General features: G+C 40.1%; 1 protein-coding gene across 9 annotated transcripts in view; it reads left to right on the top strand.

The window, feature by feature from the left end:
* The window catches only part of LPP (LIM domain containing preferred translocation partner in lipoma), a 728,024-nt gene extending 706,009 nt beyond the window's left edge, over positions 1-22,015 (top strand). For all 9 annotated transcript variants that reach the window (XM_066347508.1, XM_066347507.1, XM_066347501.1 and 6 more), the window contains 3 exons: positions 5,103-5,281; positions 11,833-11,953; positions 15,737-22,015. In XM_066347508.1, coding sequence (XP_066203605.1) covers positions 5,103-5,281; positions 11,833-11,953; positions 15,737-15,865 — 429 coding nt within the window. In that variant the 3' untranslated portion in view covers positions 15,866-22,015. The remainder of the gene's footprint in view (positions 1-5,102; positions 5,282-11,832; positions 11,954-15,736) is intronic.
* The last annotated feature ends 2,213 nt before the right edge of the window (positions 22,016-24,228 follow it).

Here is a 24,228-nt window from a genome sequence, read left to right as displayed (position 1 = left end):
TACTGCACTGCCCAGATCCCCGCTCAGGACTGAGGCTCTAATTCCTCCAGCTGCTGGGAGTGTTGGCAGCTGAGCGTTCATAGCTGAGACCCTACCTGGTAATTACCCTCAACTGAAGGGGAATCTCTTCTTTACCCAAGATCACTCCTCCCTCTTGGGAGCAGTCTATATCCATTGACTGGTGGATGCAGGCTTGTAGAGGTCCTATCCCTTCGTTTCAAGAGAGAACAACTCTGCAGGGCCGTTCCAGCTCCAGACTAATCCATGGAAAGAAACATCTGGAACCTTTCTTGTGACTGCATTATAGTTCAGTTCCTCTACTCAGGAACTTCCTGAATTCCCCTATAGGTTTTCCTCTTAAAGACATTCTTCAATAACTTTCCATGTGCACATCTCTGTTTGAGAATCTGTTTCTAGGAAACTCAACCTATGATTGTGGCTCCATGAGGGGAGAGAGGTGTGAACTCACTTTTGTCATGGAGGTTGACATAAACCATTAAATCAAGTGCATCTTCTTCAGTGTCATAGAGAAGCAGCATAAAATCTTATGAGAGTGGAAGAATTGACTTATATTATTTGGAGTACACCAGAGGGAGAATTAGGAAAGGTTTTACAGAAGAAGTAATATTTGAGCTTAACTTTAAAGAATGAGTAGGTATTCTTTAGTCCAAAAAGGATATGAAGTAGTCTGGGCTTGTAGAAGAATGTAGCTTATTAAAGATGTGGCAGAAAGCTCAGTGACAGCTGGAAGGTGGGTCCACTAGGAGAGCAGGAGAGGCTGAGTCAGAGCCAGCTGGTGTAGCGCTGTCCTGGACTTGAAGGTGTTTGTGTTGTAGGGTACTCTGCTCTCTGCCCTCTCCACTGAGCAACCATGGCACCCCTGCTTCACATGCACATGGGATTTGAGTAGACATACTTAGAGGCATCTTTCTCCCACCATTTTACTTAAAGACTTCCTTTTGTTTTCTTCAAAATCATTTATTAACCTTTTTATTTTAACCTACTTTAATAAATATGAAAACTGCATCATTTTATCTAGCTTTGAAATAACCTTCTGTAAGAAGACACAAAGATCATCTCTGATGCTTGAAATTCTACCAATAGCAATTTTTGTAATTCCAAGTGAAAAGATACAGTCAAGGTAACATAGTCCAGGTTTCTATCACATGAACCCTCCTTTCAAATCTCAGATGAAGGGTTATCCAGCTGTTTCTAGTATATATCTGGTAATGGAAACACTGGCCTTTTCCTATTGTTGTTAACACTGATGCGTCACAAAGTAATAACATTGCAGAGTTAGAGTTAGTCATTGTTTTACAGAAAAGAAAACTGAGGTCCAGAGAGAAGAAATGATTTACCAATGCCGTATACTGTGTCTTGACAAGGCCCGAAGGATAAGTCATTATTTTATGTAGCAACTTTCCCTCTCTGTGGCTACATAATGAATTCATCAGATTCCTATCTGAATTATTTGAGAGTCAGAAAACTATGATACAGGTCCCACCTCTGCCCCTGACCCAGGTCCAACTGCATCAGTACTCCAAGTCTGTTTTCTCACCTGTGAAATCGGAGGCCTGGACTAGAGGAATGTTCAGTGCCCTCCTCTCTGACATTAGAAAAGTCTTTATCCTTTCTCTAATAGAAGATATGTCTAAGGGTCCTAGTGGAGCAATTGGAGACTGAAAGGAGAAGAGTATAGTAAAGGGAACTGGCTAGACGAGATTAATTTGCCCTCCTCCACCATTCAGTAGCCCAAGCTAACAGTCAGCTGCATTCTTGGAACCTCTGTTTTCTGATTTGTGGGCATTTCACAATAGTCTCACTCCAGGCATATTTTACACTGTTTTCTCTTTGTAGGAAAAATTTCAGATTACCTGCCTTTTAAACAGTGCTTCCAAAGACCATGAAGAGTTTCCTTAGAAACTGACTCAACCTTATACATTGTTGATGGTTTTAAGTAAATGGGTTGATTCTTGCAGCCAAGCCTCAGTGCAAACAAAAACATTTTCTGGTCAAGCATTTTCTGGTTTGTTCAACTCTATTACAGGGTTGCCTTAAAAAAAAAAAAAGTTAAACCCACAGAGGAACAAAACACAAGTCCTGAGAGGACAGTTTCCAGCCGTATCTGCTTCAGTCACCAGGGTAGAAAGTAGCGGGCCCTCATTGTCTGGACCATGTTCTCTCCAGACTCCCAAGCTTTTCTGCTATTTTAATTTCACCACTTCACAATGGGGAAGAAAATAGGTTAATAGTTTCCATGAGTTTAGACTGTGATCAGAGGCATACTAAGCTATTTCAGAAGCCCCAGCAACCACAGCTTTGAGGAAAGGATGGTGATAGATTTACCAATTCGTTTTGGGATAGATTCCTGAGTCAGGGGAGGCAGGCCAGCAGTGTGCTGCTGGGATGGGAAGAAACAATATTCCTTTGGTCATTCCTTTCGCACACATTCATTCTGTGTTTATTTTATTCCAGGCAGTATACGAGGAGTACTATGGGATGGAGAAATACATTCTTAAGACATAGTCCCAGCCCTTAAAGAAATTGCAGTTGAGCAGAGGAAATAGACATATGTGCAAATAATGCTAATATAGTGAACACATAGATGCTGCAAGCAGCATAAATAAAGTGCTCAAGAAAGGGAGGGAAAGAAGCAGTCTATTTTAGTGGTGGAATTCAGCCGGTTTACACTGGTTTGGCAGAACCAGTACCTAATTTTTTTGTGGAGTTTGGCAAACCTTTTGTTAAAGTGGCACTTGTAATCAGGGTTCTCTCTAAGGTGGGCGCCTGGGCAGCTACCCAATGTGGAAATCACAAATTTACATTCCTTACTCTTTTTTAATGTTCATCTGCACAAAGGCGTATTCTAAGCACCCATAGGTGCTTCCATCCATAGGTGAAAAAAATTGCAAGTGAGGACATCAATCAAGAAGCCATGTGCCCTGGCCGGTTGGCTCAGCGGTAGAGCGTCGGCCTAGCGTGCGGAGGACCTGGGTTCGATTCCCGGCCAGGGCACACAGGAGAAGCGCCCATTTGCTTCTCCACCCCTCCGCCGCACTTTCCTCTCTGTCTCTCTCTTCCCCTCCCGCAGCCGAGGCTCCATTGGAGCAAAGATGGCCGATGGCCCGGGCGCTGGGGATGGCTCTGTGGCCTCTGCCTCAGGCGCTAGAGTGGCTCTGGTTGCAACATGGCGACACCCAGGATGGGCAGAGCATCGCCCCCTGGTGGGCAGAGCGTTGCCCCTGGTGGGCGTGCCGGGTGGATCCCGGTCGGGCGCATGTGGGAGTCTGTCTGACTGTCTCTCCCTGTTTCCAGCTTCAGAAAGATGAAAAAAAAAAGAAGCCATGTGGAAATATCTTAAATAACAGTTTTGTTGTTTTTGTCAGGTATTATTTAATAATTTTTCATTAATATTTTAAGACTTTCTTATAACATAATATAGTTCTGTGTACTTTTATTATTCTTATTTAAGTATTAAATGCATGAAATAATAAACTACCTCTCGGTATATCATTTTTTATTACTTAAAACAGTCATTAGGGCAGAGAACCAGTTGTTAAATTATTTGAATCCCACCACTGGTATTCCAAATGAGGACATCAAGGAGTGCTTCCCTGTGGAATAGTTTTCTGACTTGTACCTGGAAAAATCAAAAAGCAAGTTGCAATTCTTTCCAGGTATTAGCCAATGCACAGGAGTGTGGAAGTTTCTCATAGGTTTGAATGCCTGTGAACAGTCTAAGATGTTAAGGGAATCAGCCTGGACAAGGAGGTGAATGTCAGATATGGTACTAGCTTTTTTGACATTGTGGAGCCATATACATTTTTGCTAACAGGAAAATTATTTGGTCACATCTGTAGTTTGGAAAGGAAATTGGAAGTCACTTTGGAGATGAGGAAGTATTACAGAAGAAGGGATATGTAAATAAGGAAGCCCATCAGAGACCATTGCTGTAGCAGACATCAGCTCACTGGCTTTCTCCCAACAGACACTTCTTGCCTAATGACCATTTAAAGGTTCTCATGATAAGAGATCAGTTATGCCTTAATTTTCCATATTCCTTCCAGCTCTGCATCTTTCCAATCAGATCCCCATCCTGGGTTTATTCTAGCTTGTAAACTCAGTGAGTCAGTCTTGATAGCTCAGTTAGAAGGGAGCATATTACCCGTAAAGCATGGTTGTTCGGTAAGAGAGCGTGGGATTCTAGAGAAGAATGAAAAGGTAACGGCTAATCTTATCAATCTTTCTGATTCCCGAAATAAAAAGCATCCTGTGAAGGGGAATATGTATTTTTAAAGCTCAGCATATCTTTAAAAGGTGAAAGATTTATGTGATCTGAAGAGAAAACAGAGTATGCTCAGCATATCTTTAAAGCCAGATGAAGTAACTTTCTTAATTGACTTCCCGGAACTGGAACCTCTCTGGGTTCAACATTGCAACACTAAACTTGGGAATGGTGTTTTAACCAAAGCTTCAAATGATCAAAAGCCCCATTGATTGTGGTGAGCTCTGGTTGGGATCTGTGGTTAGCATGCTCTGTGCATCTGGGTTATCAGACAAAGCACTCTCTAAAGTGTTAGGGTCCTTGGTGACCCCATTAGGTCTTTGATGATGAATAAGATTTTAGAAGTAATAGTGAAGCATTCTTCCAGTGGAGAACCTGGGTTGGATACTTTGGGGGTCAACAAATGACAGCCTGGGCCAAATCTAGCACACCACCTGCTTTTGTATATAAAGCTTTATTAAGACACAACCATGCCCATTTGCATTTGTACTGTCTATGGCTGCCTTTGCACTACAATAGCAAAATTGTGCAGTTGCAAACAAGCCAGAAATATTTACTCTGTGGGCCTTTTCAGAAAAGTTTCCATCACCCCTTGTGTTAAATTCGGCATTTGTCACCTACTACCTGGGTAACTTGAGAAAAACCACTGGTTCAACTGATTGTGTTTCCTCCTATGATAGAGACTATAAAGGTAGTGACTGTGACAAGTACCCGAGCCAGGGCACTCTGTAACAGTGCCTGTCATGCTGTCAGTTCCTGCGGATGTGGAGCGTGTCTGGTCTCAGGCCGTCCTTGGTGTGTTCCTTTCCCTCTGCAGAATACTCTGGAGCAGTGCAGTGTGTGCTCCAAGCCCATCATGGAGCGGATTCTCCGAGCCACCGGGAAGGCCTACCATCCTCACTGCTTCACCTGTGTGATGTGCCACCGCAGCCTGGACGGGATCCCGTTCACCGTGGATGCTGGCGGCCTCATCCACTGCATCGAGGACTTCCACAAGTAGGCAGTCCCCTCTCCTGCCTCCGGCCTCCACCCCCAGTCTCACAGAATCTATTCCCGCTGCCTGGCCCCTGGGCCATACACTCTTCCTCTCAGAGCTATGGAATCTCAGGATGTGATGGGAACTTAAAAAGAGTTTATTCTTTTTCCTCATGTAATGCAGGAATTTCTATCAGGTGGTAAATGAGGTCTTCTCAACCTGGTCTCTACTTCCTGGCTTCCCTGGGGCTTATTTCTGGCGTCTTCGCATGGCTTTCATTGTGAAAAAGGTCACTTGGTTACAGAGTATTTGTACTGGGAAGAGGCAGGATCCTGGACTAGCCCTTCCTGGCCTAAATGTGCACAAGGTGTGTGACTTTGAACACATTGCTCAATTCCTCTGAGCTCTTCTGTTTGGTCATTAAACCAGAACCTGTCTTCACCTCCCCAGCTATAACAGCCCAGGATTCTCCCTAGAGCCCAGGGTTCCCTCTCCGTCCTGCCACTCTACAGGTAGGCAGGCATGAGGGAACAGGCACAGAGAATGCCTCAGTCCTTACTAACGTGGAGGCAGCTTAATGCCATTGTCCGCACACTCATACCCTCCCTCCCCTCTTCTCCCACGCAGGTCTTCTCTTCTGCAGGATATTTTCTAATGAAATTTATGAATGCAGTCTTGTGCAGTCTTTTTTTTCCCATTGATTTGGGGAGATAGAGAGAAAGAGGGAGAGAGTAAAGGATCAACTCATTGTTCCATTTAGCTGTGCACTCATTGGTTGCTTCTCATATATGCCTGAGCCAGGATTGAACCGACAACCTCAGAGCACCAGGATAACACTTTATCCACTGAGCTACCCAAACAGAGCCTTGTGTAGTCTTTTGAGGAGGATTAGAAAGTAGACCCTCAAGGTCAAGACCACTTACTCATGGGCCTGGAAAATATATGTCCCCACTTCCTCAATTATTTCATTTGCATGTCCCTCTTCCCTCTACTGTAGCTGAGATTTTCATGAAAATTGTATGGTTTTGTGTTGTTGTTTTTTTTTATTTGGCCACTTTGTTAGTTGGTTAATTGGTTGGTCACGTTTGCTAACATCTTTTCTTAGGAACCATATGAAAGCTCAGGTGTGATTTGTAGACAGTAGACATAGAGGCTTTCTAGACTATGTTTGCTGTACAGTGGCTATCCAGTTGGGGCGCTCAAAGAGATGAAGCTTGTATGGCTCACGAGTTTGGGTATCCGAGCTAGGGCCTCCAGATGTGCAGTCTTGTGGTTCAATTTTCATCGCTCTATTGGTCGTCAACAACCAGAAGGTACTTGCCACAAGCAGTTTGGGGACCTGAGACTAATAGTTTAAAATGAATTTTCTGACCACATTCCAAGTAGCAAAGAAAGTGAAAATCTTACCAAAAGACATGAGGCTGAATGAAAAAAAAAAACCCACAGAGGCAGAAAATTCTCCACCTGAATTAGACGAAGAAGGGCTCACTTTGAAAGGGCAGTCACAGTATAAATTGTACTTCACATTATTGATATTCTTAGCCTGTAATTACACATGAAAAAAGAAACCCTGCATCTATTTAAGGGAACTGAAAAGATACCAACGGGGAGTAGGCTTCTGTCGCTGTAGCCCTCCTTTCTCAGACTCCCCTCCTCTGAGAAGGACTGATGGATATAATCAGAGCACGCATGCTTCCGTTGCTGAAAAAGAATGGTATGTTACACCCTCAATTAAAACAGGAAATCAGTTCTGACAAATATAAGTTTGTATCTATGCATTTCTCTTTCATTTCTAGAAGTGAGGAGCATAATTAGAGACTTGAGACTGGTGACATAAGTGTGTGAGTCTGATTGCTCCAGCAAAGCAGACTTGAGCAACTGAAAAGGAAAATAATCTCAAGCCCCCAGCTGTCCCCCTGCCACCATCAGTAATTCAGTGGTGTGTTAAAATGCAAATTTTTTTTAAATAATGTCTGAGGCCCTGGCCAGTTGGCTCAGTGGTAGAGCATTGGCACAGCATGTGGATGTCCCAGGTTCAATTCCCAGTCAGGGCACATAGGAAAAGTGCCCATCTGCTTCTCGACTCCTCCCCCTCTTGCTTCTCTCTCTCTCTTTCTCTCCCCCATCCCCTCCTGCAGCCATGGCTCGATTGGAGCGAGTTGGCCCTGGGTGCTGAAGATGGTTCCATGGCTTTCACCTCAGGAGCTAAGAGGAACTTGGCTGCTGAGCAACAGAGCCAGGGCCCCGATGGGCACAGCACTGCCCTCCAGTGGGTTTTCCGGGTGGATCCTGGTAGGGACACATGCAGGAGTCTGTCTCTGCCTTCTCTCCTCTCACTGAATAAAAAAATATATATATGTTGTCTGTATGATTAGCTAATATTTAGGAGGAAAAGCTTTTTTTAAATCACTCCCCCATTTCTCAAAGAAAAATACAAGAAAATTTTACAGAACTGCTCCTGTGCCTTTCAAGTACTGTAACACAAGGCAGCTAAGAAGTCCAACCGAAAGTGGGCATTACAAGGCTCAAGACAGGATAGTTTTAGAGGCATACACTCTCCTTCTGCAAATAGTTTTCTGGGGACTTATTCTTGGTCATTTTTTTTTTGACAGATACAAAGAGTCAGAGAGAGGAACAGATAGGGACAGACCAACAGGAAGAAAGAGAGATGAGAACCATCAATTCTTCATTGCAGCTCCTTAGTTGTTCAATGATTGCTTTCTCATATGTGCCTTGATCGGGGGGCTACAGCAGAGCAAGTGACCCACTTGTTCAAGCCAGCGACCTTGGGTTTCAAGCCAGTGACCTTTGGGCTCAAGCCAGTGACCATGGGGTCATGTCTATGATCCCACGCTCAAGCCAGCAACCCCTCACTCAAGCTGGTGAGCCCATGCTCAAGCAAGATGAGCCCATGCTCAAGCCTGAGGTGATTGGGGTTTCAAACCTGGGTCCTCTGCATCCCAGTCCAACTCTCTGTCCACTGTGCCACCACCTGGTGAGGCTATTCTCGGTCATTCTGTTTGGAAATGTATTTTAATTCAATTCAACACCAACTACAAAGAACTTTCTGTGCACCCATTAATGTAGGAAGTGCTGAAGGAGACAGATACAAGGAGAGACGTTGCATAGGTGGAAACTGCACAGATTCATAGAGAGAAGCCTCGGTCAGCAAGGAGCTTGTCGGGGGAGAGTGTAGAACATGCCTGACTTTGGGCAGGAGGGGCTCAAAGCTGGGAGACAGGCACAGGCAAAGGCTCGAGCCGGAGTCAGAAGGAATTATTTGGCCCTGGATTCTGAGCAGACTTCTGGAAGCAGAATTTCAAGAGTGTTTTAAGTGGGAAACAAAGAGATTCCTGGCAGAAGGAACAACTCAGCAATAAATAAGGGTACAGGGTTAGGAAAGGTTTCTCTCCATTCAAGGCCGGTTTGCTTGGCTGTAACTAGAACAGCCTGGGAGTGGATGTTACTGTGAGATGCAGGAGGCTTGTGAGAAAGGATTTATCTTGCCTGCTTATAATCCTGCCTTTTAAATCAGTGTTTCCGAAACTTCAATGTGCTCATAAGCCATGTGGGGATTTTACTGAACTGTAGATTCTAATTGAGTGGGTTTGGGTGGGTGAAAAGGCTCTGCATTTCTGAGAAGTCCCCAAGTGGTCTTGGATTACACTTTGAGTAACAAACTCCTGAAATACTATTTTTGAGGCCTTGTTAGTGGGCTGTCGCCTACATGACCACCTTCAGTCAAGGTTGGCTTGAGTCTTCCAGCCTATTAGGTAGGAACTCTTTCCCATCTGTCATTTCAGAGGACTGCGCAAACTCAATTTCAGGCAGACTGACTATCTCACCCCCAACACACACACACACACACACACACACACACACACACACACACACACACACACACATTTTCTCATTTCACCTAAAAGGCTGCTTTTCAGGCACAACTCAATTGTCATCCCCCTAAAAAGCTTTCTCTGATCTCAGTCCCTCCCTATCCCCGTGTTTCAGTTTACCTTCCCTTGTTTTACAGTTTTGTAAATTGGCTATAGATAGTACTCACCACAGTCTGACTAGTAATAACGGATACTCGTGCATACACACACACAAATTTACTCACCCATAAAACTACAGTAACCACCTTAAATGATTTGTGCCATGTAATAGGATATATATGTATAAATGAATAGAACAAATGCAGAAATAGATAGAGCCTCCTCACCAGTCTGATTGCTGGAGTCCTAGTTTATGTCTGTGTTCCTTAGTGCCAGTAAAGCGAGCCCAGAAAAGCAGGCTTATTTAACTGACCCTTTTATTGTGGTGAGCCTTCTTTCCATTAGCTGTGCTTTCTTATCAGACACATTACACTTAGCCACATGTTTGTTTAGTCCCTATCTATTTATTGATTGCCAGAAATGTGCCAGGACACAAGATGATTAAGACTATCCCTCTCTGAGCCCTGGTTCCCATGGCTGTACAGTAGAAATGATAAAAGCAGTTCCTCATAACATTGCTGTCAGTAGAGGAATAAGGTCAAGTGCTTTACAGCACTCAGTAAATGGTAGCTATTATAACCATCCAAGTGTTATCAAATTATTATTATTATTGTTGTCTGCTCAGTGAGCTGAAGCTGGAAACAGACCACCTGAGATTTTGACCAATGCTTGAAATGCTGATGAAGGAACACTGTGGGGACTGTAGAAAACACTTCCTGTCCCCTCACTTTACTTCCGCTCATCATGGAAATAAGGCCACTTGGTAGGAAGAAATCATAATTTAACAAGAATACAGTTTATGCCTTTCCAAAGAGGGAGGACCTTGAGGTTAAACATAAAGGCCCAAGTAACCTTTTTATAGAGAAATATAGCAGGTACATCATTTCATTAATATAGCCTGAATTTCTACTCTCTTGCACCAATTACTATGGTTGTTTTGGGGAACACAGAGATGGAGCAAACCTGATCTTATGGATCAGGTCACAGTTTAGTGGTCCACAAAGATAAGCAAATAATTCCTACTATAGTAAGCATATGCAATGAACTATCCTACAGAAGTAAATAATTCTACTTGGGGAGATTGGGTAAGGCTCATGGATACAGTGGTAGGAAAAACACCCTTGTGACCTCACAGAATTTATAGTCACAGTGGGTTTGGGAAAAGGAAATTGTGCAGTTGATTCTAGAATCCTGCTCATTTCACTACTGATGACCTGGATTCTAAAGTAATCAGATAGTCCAAAGCAATTTTTTTGCCACTGAGTATAAACTTGCATAAAATACCAACTACAACAACTCTGATTACTGCCACAGTTGTACGATGGTCCTTTTAATTTTTCTTTCAGAGCAATCAATTGATCTGCTGCTTAATTCATATTTATTTAGATTGCAGCCATACAGATGCCTTTTGGGTGCTGCCAGGAAAATTAATATGTACATATAGAGTATAATATATGTAAAAATGCTTTGACAACCATAAAATGCTCTGCAAAGTATTAGATTACTATCATTATTTCTTTTTAAGTCTCACCACAAATAAATACATTTTAACATCATCAATCTTAAAATCATTACCATGAATAAATGGAGTTGCACAGTCTGTTTTTCGTTTTTTGAATCTTTTCACTTCTTGTCTGTGCCCATTTCAAATCATATCTCTTTCACACCTACACAAAAGCCACCCCTAATCTCTGGAAGACGCAGATGGATACGTGGTCTGTATTTGCGTCATATTATCTGTTATCAGGAAAAAAATGTTAAAGCTATTGGCCATAATAAAGAATATAGAGAAATATTAAAATTCCTCATCAACAGTTAACTCAAAGTCATACGTATATTTTTATGTCAATATAAGTATATATGTGTTCATACACACTCACCCTTTGTAAGTACTAATATCCTCTCAGGTATAAAGAACTTGACAACTTCTTAACTTTCTGTTTTTCGAAGAAAGTTTAACACAAACAAAATATAAGAAGGCTATACTAGTTTGGTGTAAAGAGTTTTAAAGCTCACTAACCTCTGCTATTTTGAAAAATAGTCATTTGAGGTTCAATTTCTAGAATTCAAGACATGTTTTAGGGAAAGAGGTTCTAATAAGTGAGAATGAGGCCAAGTTACCAAGCTCAGAATAGTTAGGTCAAGCCTGAGGAACACATACAAAGTCTAGAAGCAAATGACAGAAGGAAGACTTATGTTCGCCCACTGGTGATCCTGCCCAAGCCCAGGGTTTGTGTTTGGAATCTCTCCACAGGTGAATTCCATGCCACAAACCATGTGGCCAGTAGCTCCTGGGTGCTCTCATACAGAAGAAAAGCACACACTCATGTCCTCATCTTACTCAATATCCTAATATTTATGATCTAGAAGACCTCAACAGTCACTGAATCTAATTCCCTTGTTTTAGAGTTGAAGAAGCAAACCCAGAGAAGGAAAGTGACGTTTCCTAAGGTCACAGAATGGTTGATCAGATGTCACCTTGGTCTACACCTTTTATTCTTCTATTTTAATCTATGTGTCTCACCTCTTTCTCATTGTCTGTGCTCAGAATCTAACCAGAGCTATCTCTTTGTTTCCAGGAAATTTGCCCCGCGATGTTCTGTGTGCAAGGAGCCTATCATGCCAGCCCCAGGCCAGGAGGAGACTGTCCGGATTGTGGCTCTGGATCGCGATTTCCATGTTCACTGCTACCGGTGTGAGGTCTGTGGTCTGCACCCCCAAATGCTGCATGGGAGGCATTGAAAGGCTCATAAGAGCCAAGTTTTCTAAAACTTAGTAATTATTAAAGTTGAGATAGCTCCTGGTGCCTGTGTTCACAGGACTTGGGTTTTAGATCTGACCTGGGCATTTAATGCTAGTGATGATGGACAGATCACTTTCTCTCAGTGTCCATTTCCAAACAGAACTCATTCTCATCTTTCCCAAATATGCTGGGTTACTAAAATACAAAATTACGCATTAAAGGACAGTGCAAATCATAAACTGCTAAGTTAGTGGGAAAAGTAATTGTCATTATTATTGTTGTTATTACTATACTGAATCTTTAACTTTGGCTCTGATACTACTGTGGGACAGAGATGCCATTGTCACCCATTGAGAAGGATAAGAATTTATTCCTTTCAGAGGGGTTGGAACTTCAAGTTCGAAATCATGGAGATTCTTTAAGCTAGTAAGAACTGACTGAGCACTTCACACAGGAGGTCAGGTGGCTGCTAAGAGCTATAGGAGAGTTCTGCACAAGGTCCCATGGGAATATATATATATATATATATATATATATAGTCTACTGGAAAGTTCTGTCCGTTTTTATCACAACAATTTTCGACACGTAAGCACATGTTTATTTGGCGCATGTGTACCTCTCTATTTTTATCACTTAATGTATACATACTGGCATAGCAAATTAACTAAAACAAAGTTGATTCACGTTAGTCTTATGTGTGAAGCCATAGTGTACCCATGGCTACTGATAAAGTTCATTTACGCCACTGTAATTTTTACGAATTTCAACAAGGAAGAAATGCTACAGAAGCATGTCTGTCACATCCACCATATTACCTGGATTTAGCACCCTCCGACTATCACTTGTTTTTGTCCTTACAAAATTTTTTGAAGGGCAAAAAATTCAAAAATGAAGAAGATATCAAACAAGCACTGGTTCCATTTTTTGCATCAAAAGATAAAACATTTTTCAAAAATGGGATATACAGGGCCCTGGCCGGTTGGCTCAGCGGTAGAGCATCGGCCTGGCGTGCGGGGGACCTGGGTTCGATTCCCAGCCAGGGCACATAGGAGAAGCGCCCATTTGCTTCTCCACCCCCCCTTCCTCTCTGTCTCTCTGTTCACCTCTCGCAGCCAAGGCTCCATTGGAGCAAAGATGGCCCAGGTGCTGGGGATGGCTCCTTGGCCTCTGCCCCAGGCGCTAGAGTGGCTCTGGTTGTGGCAGAGCGACACTCCAGAGGGGCAGAGCATTGTCCCCTGGTGGGCAGAGCGTCGCCCCTGGTGGGCGTGCCAGGTGGATCCCGGTTGGGCTCATGCGGGAGTCTGTCTGACTGTCTCTCCCCATTTCCAGCTTCAGAAAAATACAAAAAAAAAAAAATGGGATATACAAATTGCCCTCATGCTGGCAAGAAATCATTAATAATAATGGCAATTATATTATTTAATAAAGTTTATTGATGGTAAGAAAAATTTGTATTTTGTTTTATTCCAAAAACGAACAGAACTTTCCAGTAGACCTTATATATACAACAGCTGCAATTCAGGCTGGAAGTGACAAGAAAGGCTTCTTCCCCAAGGGATTTATAGCCATTTATCCAATAAAGGACAGCAAGCCTTTCCCCTATAATCTGGCTCTCAAAGGATACCACATTCAGAAAACATTTTCTTATCCTGGTTCTACAAGTTACCTAGAACTCCTCTTCTGAAGCAGTTTTCTTATTTCTACCAGCTCTCTTGAGTACAGCAGCTTTCAGCTCTCTCTTCTATCTGAGAGATTGTATACTACTACCTGCTACCACATCTTCATGAGACTGGCTCATCTAATCCCACTAAGGAGGTTCTACCGAGAACCAGGCTAGCTCTCTGGGGCTATATTCATCCCGTGCAATGCCTTCGCTATAACTGGCCACCTGTTTATACACTATGCTTTGTTTTGTCCTAGAGCCCAAGTTGCCTTAACATGAGAAAAGCTAATAAAAACAACCAGCTTTTGCACAAGGTTTTGTAACTAAAAAGGAATAACAATGTCTGGCCATCGTTTTTTAAATGGACCTGAATCATAACTGTGTAAGAGCTAATGGATACCTTAGAGATCATTTTACAGATGGGGAAACTGAGGCTCAAGGAAGAATGACTTCCCAACAATCCTCACACGCATACCAATCGGCTTTGACTTTTAAGTGGTTTTGTTTTTGTGCTAAGAGTTGTATGAAGCGAACCTATCTTCCGTCCAGATTAAGTGATAGCTATACAAATTCAGTTTGCTTTAAAATGCTGAGAGTTTCTTTAAAAACAATACTGTAGAATGAGAGAGACACTGAATTAGAAGAGAGTAGTAGACTGTTGTTCTAGTCACTACACCACACTGGACAGATCACTTCCCTCTGTGCTCTTCCCTCCCCGCCTCCGAAAGGAGGAGCTGGTGCAGAATGTCTCACGTGGCTCCTTTTGGCTCTAAGATTCAAGGCATGGATGGTTCCAACACTCAACTCTGGGCTCTTTAGAGTACCAGGTGACTATAAATCTTGCCTCATTAAATGCTTAAAATAAAATGTCTTTCATTTATTTTTTTGTGGTGAAAAGACTGGTTTCACTGTTCGTTTTCTTGAATACCCCCAGAGCTGCGAAACACCTCCTTGTTCAACATGGTATTGTGAACACCTTCCTGGGACCCGCTAGTGCGGCTACCGCCACCATGGCATTCTAGGCAACACTCTTTTTGAAGTTAAACTTTATTTTTTGTCAAGTACAGACACGAGCCTCAATGACCTCCTTGCTGTCATGGTAAACAACAAAGGCGAGGCATGCAGCAAGTATGATCTTTGAAACTATAGTTAGCAAGGTCACACACCTCTAGCAGGAGAAAAAAAAATTTTTTTTCTGAAGAAACTTTCATTTTCTCCAAAATTAAGGACCAACATTTAACTGTTATCTAACACTTTCCAAAATGGACCCTCAAAGGTGTCACCTACAGTAATATAATTCTTTACAGATATGTAGCTCTGCATTTTTTTTCCAGAGTACATTCACGACCTCTTTGATACTCACAACAGCTTGGTGAAGTAAGAAAAGCAGGAATTATCATCAGGGTGGCATCGGCTTTACCTGCAGGGACACAGGCAGTATCAGAACTGAAGGGGCTATCCCCCAGTCCACACCCCATTCTGCCACATCGTGGACTCTCCTTTAGAAAGTACAGCAAATCCTCCCCACAAACCTTTGGTTTTATCTCTGTGACAATTGGAGTAAGTATGCAGAGCCCTTTAGGGGCTCTTCTGCTTAGCAGCAGTCACTCTACTGCTTTGCCTTTGCCTGGGAATGGTGAAGAACTTCTGTCCCTGGACCTGTATATTCCTTCTGAGAGATCCTTACCATGATACATGCTAATGATGAGTGAGGGATTAGGGATCTGCTTTCTTTTCTCTTATTCTTGCTATTGTCAGTTGGGTTAGGGAACAAAACTATTGTTTAGGATCCTAGAGGTTTGGGTTCTTCTCTTCCTGAACCTGTATTTCCTATGAAGTGACCTTAGGAGGGTTATTTTATGCTGTTTTATGTATGTTTCTAATATCTAATTTGATATTATTCACGACACACTATGTTATATACTGGCGATGGATTGGAGAGACCTTGTGGTAGATGAAGTGAAAAGGTAAGTGACCACATTAGGGAGGCCTTGAATGGAAAGCTAAATAATTTGGTCTTTACACATGTGGTTTCCGTTTTCCTTTACATCATTTCCATCTGTCTTTATTTTTCTAGGATTGTGGTGGTCTCCTGTCTGAGGGAGATAACCAAGGCTGCTACCCTTTGGATGGACACATCCTCTGCAAGACCTGCAACTCTGCGCGCATCAGAGTGCTGACCGCCAAGGCTAGCACCGACCTCTAAGTTCCGCAGCCCGTCCAGCTGGTTAGTGGCGGCGCTGAGAAGAATGAAGCACACACACACACACAAAGCAATAAGAAAATAGAAGAAAGGCAATCAAGCTATGGGATGGTCTCTGTTCTTCGTGTAGCAGTAATCTTTCTGTAGAAACACATAGATTACGAGTTTTTTTTTAAGTTCTTACCAACTACACATTTCACATTTAATCATGTAGGACCTCGATGGGCCTTTGTTCCCAAGGACTTTCACATTTTTGCATGGATTATGCTCCATCCCATTCACTTCTGCATTCCTGTAACTTCTAATCCCTATGTTTGTCTCACTTTTCATCTGGTTGAATGGCTTTTTTTAGTGTGGTATTTGCTGTCACACAGATTTTCTTGGGTGAGTCTGCCAACTCACAGCTGCATTTAGGCTTGAAGTCTCCCATCCTATCAAGTCCACGTTGCCTGTGATTATGAAGCATAGCCATTCTTTCTTTGTGTATAAAAAAGTCTATTTTTCTGTTGCTCTAAACTGGTCATGTCCCTTGGGGGAAAATACACAATTTATATATTTATATGTTTTATAGGTTAATACAAGCCCAAATTTGTAACCACTCAAATTCAAAATCTATAGTGACCAGTGGTCAGGGCTCATTTGAAAGCAGATATTAGTGAGACAGAGCCAAATTTTAGCCTTTTTCTAAAGAAATGACAGGTGGGATAGACTATTAAAAGCATTTTAGGGTTATGTTAGGAAAGCCCTTTATTACCCCACAATGTTATCTTAAGATTCCCTTTTCCACACTGTCTGGACACAGTACAGACCAACTTGGTGTTCTCTAGAATACAACATTTTCTATACTGTCGTACTTCTCATTTCAGAAATATTTATTGTTTTCTAATATTCAAACATGACTACCAAATTTAACTGTTTTTCTGGTGAAAGACAGCTTTTAAGAGCAGGTCAGTGCCCCCTCCGCCCCCCAGGCCGACATCTTTTTTGGCCTGATAATTGCCCATCAGGACACACAACAAAAATCGTGTAGTGTTGAGTAGTTGACTTTAAAATTTTATTTTGTGTAGTTGACTTTAAAAAGACAAGAAAACTAGAAAAGATTGTGACACCACAGTCTCGTTATTCTCTTAATCCTTCTGCAAATCAAATTACACATTGCAGGAGACATTTTCATATCAGCGGTGTGATATTTATAACGCGCTTTTAGAGACAATCACTGAAATAAAAGTTGCCTTTCCAAGATAAAAATATTCAGAGTCTCTGCCTGGAATATTGACCCATCTCCACTGGGCAGTGCAATGCTTGCTTGCCAAGCTCCGAGCCATACTTCATTCGGTTCTTATTTCTTTTAAGGAAAGACACCTATCTTAATAACGGCAGGTCGCTGTTTTTGTTTTTGTTTTTAATAATTAAGTCTTTTGGAATGAGATTTCTTAAAGCTTCCTTCAAATCTTCCACAAGTATATGCTTTTAAATTATGAAGTATTTTAAATATACACAAAAGTATAAATAATAATATAATGAATCCCTATATATGTAATGCCAAGTTTAAGCAATCAAGTAGAACAAATATAGTTACATTCCCCTGTGTACTGTACCCTGATTCCACAAACATATTTTCATGATTATAAAGTGATAAAGTCAGTTTTTTAGTCTGACTTTTTTTTTTAATTTTTATTTTTAACACCCAGAACAGAAATAAAAATTTTATTAGTGCGTGCTTTCCATTGCAACCTATGCCTCAGGAATTCCAATTAAATTTATTTTACATTAGTAAGAATAATCATAAAAATTTTTTTTCAATAAGAAATTCTGAAGCCTATGGCCACTATAGTTCATCTAAGTTAATTTGTGGCTCATTTGCTTTGGTCACCAAATAGTTTTGTTTTAGAACCACCAAAGTTGTAGCTTGTTAAAGCTTTTTTTTTTTTACCACTATTCTCTTCTTGCCTTACTACTCTTCACCTTGATTTAAATTTCTCATAATGTGATTCACTTTAAGCAGCATGTGAATTTAGGATACAGTGAAAATTGTATCTCTGAATATCTGTCTTCCAAATTAAATGCCAGACCATGCTGATGACCTCAAAGAGCACTGGTTGTTAGACAATTGGGGAGACAATGGAATCTGTTTGAATTGCTTCAGTAACTTCGTCTTGTATGAAATGCTTGGGGAGAATTGTCTTTAGTCCAAAAGCCAGGAGCCCGATTTATTGAGAGACGGATTTTATCTCTTGGATAGCAATCATATTGTAGATTTTGCCAAAAAAAAACACACCCCAAAACCGAAGAATTTATGAAATATTTATACTATGAAATGCAAAACATTCTACTAGTTTGTTACATTTAGGTCCTTATGTAACTGAATGTTTACAAGCCAAAAAAAAAAGTTATAAGAAAATACTGTCACAGACCCATTGCTGTGGCATTGCCAGAATCCTGCTTGCTGCCAGGCTCTATAGTGCATTTTTATCACATAACCTCAGAGTATCTTTACCAAAGATTTTTAAAGTAAATCGTTTTTAATATAGACTTATACTTTTATATAATAATGAATGTACACACATACATATGCAGAAATATTTAGATTTAGATTGTTTTCTTTCACAAGATATAATAAGGAAAGGATCCTACAATATTTCTTAAATATATGACTTATATTGCTTTCTTGTCTTTTCTATTAATCATTTGGTTTAAACAAGGCGAAATCACTCTTTACTCTTTTAGTTACATGATACGTTGCCTATAACAGATTTAAAGATCATATTACATTAATGATGATAATTCTATTGACTTGATGTATTGTCTTTATTGTTGACATTGAAAATAAGTAAACAATAGGAAAATCATAGAATATATATATATATATATATACTGGCTTTAAAAATTTTGTCAAGAACACAAATAATTGGCAAATCTGTGTAACATGAGAGACATGGAAAAGAAAAACAACCCACTCTGTCCTGGGCACAACAGATCACTTCAAAATCAGAGTTGTTCGTTGCCTGGATCCCCAGCTCAAGCTGACTCAGCATGGAGTTGCATGTCCAAACAAAATTGCCTTGAAAATTCAAAAATGAGTCACATTTTCCGGCATACAGCGTCAATCCTTGGAGATGCTTGAAATCTCTGCAGCTCAAAGATGTGGGTTATTTTTCTTGTCATTAACAAATTGTTTCAGGAGAAGCAACTTCTCTGATCAAAATTACTTCATGGGATGTATGCTGATTAATGCAGTAGAGTTATTGACACTGTAATTGTTTCCTCACTAAGAAAGATCCTTCACAGATGCTTGTGGTGATATTGAAAGTGTATAAAACTCTAACTATGTTTAAACAAGTATTTATATCTGGGTCTGGAGGAAGAAAGAGAGCAGCACTTCCACAATGAGGCTACAGTAAAGGGTTTTATGGAACTCAGAAAGGGCTCTGAAAACACAACTTGCTATCATTTTCCTAGTTAGTAAAAATCCTATTAATGTGAACCAGCCAGGAATAACAGTGTTATTCTATTTGATACGTTTGGACTTTTTTTGTCAAATCTGTGTCAGCTGCCCCCTGATCCCTCCATTATCAGGTTTTGAAGGGTGTTGGGGAAATTATGGCAGCTGCTAGGGAATCAGGGAAACACTGATGTAACCTCACAGCCTCTCACCATTCCTCTTGGCTTGAAAAGGCTCGTTTTCCATATACATTTCTAGAAATATTGCTATACTACCTTAGTATTTCACATTTGTAGTTTAAACAAGTCATTGTCCATCTGTTGCCTAGAGCTGCAGTACATGTGTGTTATGAAATATGACAGTATGTTCCATACCCTGCTTTAGCCATCTGTAGAAAACCAGTAGACAGAAAAAGATATACCTCTGTGAAATGTTCCTTGAGTCCTTCTCCTGAGATCACTCTGTTGGTGCACTTTCATGGGAGACAATCAGAGAGCAGCACAGATGTGTGCCTTATTTTTAAAGAATCTTTACACACTATGAATATGCCACTGACAGGTCTCTAGAACATAAATAATAATCCCTGAATCTCAAAGATATACTCATCAGAAAAGTACAACAAAATCCAGAGAGGTCTGAAATCTTTTACCTTAAACTTTTAAAATAGTAATTCTTTTCTCTTTTATGTCTTAGAAGTACCTTATAGATTCTTAAATTAGGGGAACATTCTTAATGGCCACACACTGATATATTGGATGTTGTTAGTGATTATGTTTGGTCTTACTCTGACCTCAGTAAGATGATGAAGACAAGACTTCCCCTTGAACCTTTAACAGCCATTCAGCATATCTACTTTTATCAATTGTCATAGATTTTTTAGTTTGTGTATTTTTTTCATTTAATAGTGGACAGAACAACTTGAGAATTCTAGTTCTGAGTCATTACAGTACAACCATGAACATTTCAGATCAAGTTATTTACTTGACAGATAACGAGAATGGAATTTTCCTCAGGAGGCCATTGTTTGGTTACCCTATAATTTCAGTAGATAATCTTTTAAAGGATTATCTGATTAAAGCTATGCAACTTGGTGAGAATTCTTAATCCCTCCTCCCCTTTCTTTTTTTCTCCCTCCTTTTTTCCTTCTTTCCTTTCCTTCTTAACTTCTTTCTTCCCTTCTTTCCATCCTACCTGTTACTGATATCCTGCTGGGGCTTTTCATAAATAAATCAATACATTAGATCCTTACGGTATTATGATAATAATAGGGGATGAAAGCTACCACAAAACTCTATGTGGCATCCATAACCCTTTTCTTTAAAAGGGCATGTTTTCCATAGTGTGTCTATTTATAAAATGAGATGAAATAATAGAGTTTTGGGGGTTTGTTTTAATAATATTTGAATAAATTTTCATCAGGGACTCAGATTGTAGAGTTCTTAGTAAATTCATTTATGACTTCCCTCCTTTTCTCACCTAAATGCAAAGTGACCTGTCTAGGACTACGCTAAGATTTTTTTCTGATCCAAAGCATTTTTGACCAACAAAACAATGATATTTTTAGTGGTGGCACATTATTTTATTGCATTGAAACTCGATCATTTTTCTTATGGCAAGGAAAAATTGTTATCCTTCTGGAACTTTTACTCATATCACTGTTTTGCCCATGACAATGATATTAAATTTTAATAGTTGACTCAAAGTATTTTGCTAGGGGTAGGACAGCACCAGGATTATTTTCTGGAGCACAGATTACAGGTCTGTCAAAGCAACCTGAGAACAAGTTTGGGTTAAATTTTGAGTCTGAGATTCTTTTCAACTCTGGCTAATACCAATAAAAATATGCCCTCTGTATCTTTTTGTTCAGAAAAGGCTTATAATTCTATAACTATATTTCCATTTTTGTTTCTATCCTTACTGTCATTTTCCACACACTTTCACAAAGTTGACATTGATTGTCCTTTGGGGAAGGGCCAATATGAGGACAGTAAAACATAGTACATACATAATTCAATATCTAAATGAAATTTCCAAGAATTAATGAAAAGTCCAGGAGGAGAGGGAGGGATTTGAGAGGAAGGGAGGTCCACAAGTAAAACTATGGCAAGGCAACATTGTTCTTATATAGTGTAACTCTGAGAATTTTCATAAGGGTCTTAGGGATCTGTAATCACAGTTATTTAAGAAAGTAACACATGTAATGTATATTTCCATGTTAATGAGGTATTTAAAAATCACTATAGTTAACAATATATTTTTCCCCTCCCAAAAGAGAGTAAAAGTGAGAGCTGCTGCTGGGTTCCATGGCTTGACCACAACACCAGAAATTTTATAAGGCATGACCTCTCATCCCTTCTGAGAAGGGGGCATAGCTCTCCTCTTTCTGAGAGACAGTGATGCATCTTCTGACATGTTCTTAGGCAAACTGCACTACACTTTAAGCAACTCTTCAGGTTAGAGGTTTCTCTATTCTCATAATGTTTTATACCTTTCCATTGTACTTAACTGGTGAGCACAGAACGCAGGAGGTTTTTCGGTTTGTCGTTCTCTTATTCAAATCTAATTATCTACTTTATGCAGTGTCTTGCTTAACAACTATACTCTGATTTGTACTTGTTTTCTCTTTCTTGTTGCAAACACAGAACACTAAATATGTGTCCTTCAATATGGAAAGGAAGGACACTTATTCCTTTCTCTATTTGACTTTCCTGGCCCTTTTGCCAAAAAAGTTGTGACTTTACTTATCCAACATGCAAGTAGTTTATTTTGCAAAAAGTTGTGTGGAAGATGCAGTTTTACTAAACTCAGTGACATTTCCCTTTTGAAGTTACCAAAAAATTTACTAAAATTTTTGCTCTATATCACTGATTATTTAATGTACAACAGTCTGTAACCACACTAATAAATGCCTGTTTTTCCAGCCTTTGTTATAAACAAAAAATAATATTCTACAAGCAAAAATGTATGCTAGAGAGGAGAAAACCCTACAGCTAACTTCTCTGTAAAACTTTAAGAAGCTTGCATTAGCCCTCTCCAGATAGCTTGGTTGGTTAGAGCATAGTTCGAAAGTACAGAGGTTGCCAGTTCGATCCCTGGCCAGGATACATACAGGAATAGATTGACATTCCTGTCTCCCTGTCTCTCTCTTTCTCTCTCTCTAAAATCAATAAGTAAAAAAAGTTTCTAAGGTACTTGCACTAATACTTTCCTATTGTATGTCTTTGTTAATTTTTCCAAGGTTCCCGTCCATTTGGGAGCAAGAAACAACTTCATTTATCTAAGTCTGATAGATTTTTACCTAATATACCCAAATAGAAGCCTTATTACACAATCCACACATACCTTTAGTTAAATTGGCACTGAATAATGCTTCTGATTCAGTTCTCAACCCCAGGAATAGAATAATCTACCCAGAATGAGACAAGTGTCACTATGTCATCTTGCATTCTACCCCCAGTGTAGAGGGTTACCTCTGACCCAGACACCAGTGTTGTTCTTAGACCCTTAGGAACAGCATGGCCCTTAGAATTGTGACCCTTTAAGGATTTGAGTCTCCCCTGTTATTTTCCTGACATGTCACCATCCCACATCTTCTTAGCTCTGGCTAGTACTATTCACAGTATTCCATTCTGTCATTGGGACAGCTCTTTTCTATGAAAGTTCTTCCTTATGTTGAACAAAAATCTGGCTCTAGGGCTCTGCAAAACAAGTCTAAGTTCTAAATCTTTGCCTCTAGGTCAGATATCAATAATTCTTTCAATTTTCTCTCATTTATTGATATGATGTCAATTACCTTTATCTTTTTCCTTTAAACAGTTGGACCCAAGAACATTTTCTAATTTCATTTCAATCTACTTGGTGAAACATAGCAACCACCATGGTTCAGGCTAGGTGAAAATATTTTCTTCAGGGTTGAAAGTAAATGGAATTTGAGTCATCCAATGGAAACTAATATTCAATGTAAAAATTTTCTCTAAGCACTCAAACCCAAGAGAGAGAATGCTAGATGACGATAAATCTCCCATGTGCATAAAACTTTATGTACTGGTTTTGACATTGCCAAAATCAAAGTCATTCTGAAAACAAGAAACAAGCTAATTAATACCTATGCCATCCATTAGATTTCTGCTTCTTGGTGAATGCTCATAAAGTCTCTGCAACCCTTTCCTTTTTTCCTATCTTCTCAAGAATAAGACACTTCTTTACCATGTTTCTATGCTGAATATGCAGAAGACCCCTGGATACTTTCTAAGTTCAACACAAGCACTGACTAATTAGTTTTCAGATCTACTTCCACTTTTCTGTGTGAAAATGTTTATACCCAGAGATATTGTTCTTTAGACCAAGTGAGCAGCTTTCCTACATGATCGATTAGGAACTATCTTTAGGAGTCCATATTTTCTCTCTACCTTTGTCCTTCTAACATTTTTATATGTTATACTTATTTCTTTAATTTAATAATCACTATAACAGAATCAGCCCCTAAGTAGCTTTGATTCAAGCCAACTGCAGTAAGACCAAACAGGCTCCCTTGGTATTCCATAGGAAGGACTATAGTGTCAAGAAGAGTAATTCTTCCGAATGGCATCAGTAAGGCTTTATGGAGGAGTAATATTTGGTAAGAAATCTTGAATTGATGCATTGACTGATTTAGAGTTGAGGGAAGAATATTTAAGGCACCAGAAACAACAGAAAAGCAGAGGCTACATTCTGAGACGACCCTCTACTGTAAGTATCACAGAATCTGGAACTTCCCAACAGGAGAAAAAGCTTCCAGATAGTCAGGGTCAATGGAAAGGAAAAGGCATAGAAGAAGCCTAACTCCATTTTTATTTGCTTTTCCATTTCTTCTTAACTGAAAGATAAGATGAGTTGCCAAAAGGTTAATACAACACATACAGCATGAACAGGAAGCTTTATTAAT

Source organism: Saccopteryx leptura, chromosome 8 (genome assembly GCF_036850995.1).
Source record: "Saccopteryx leptura isolate mSacLep1 chromosome 8, mSacLep1_pri_phased_curated, whole genome shotgun sequence".
NCBI classification, from domain to species: Eukaryota; Metazoa; Chordata; class Mammalia; order Chiroptera; family Emballonuridae; genus Saccopteryx; species Saccopteryx leptura.
Note: the sequence above shows the minus strand (reverse complement) of the source record. Positions and strands in the feature narration are given on the sequence as shown.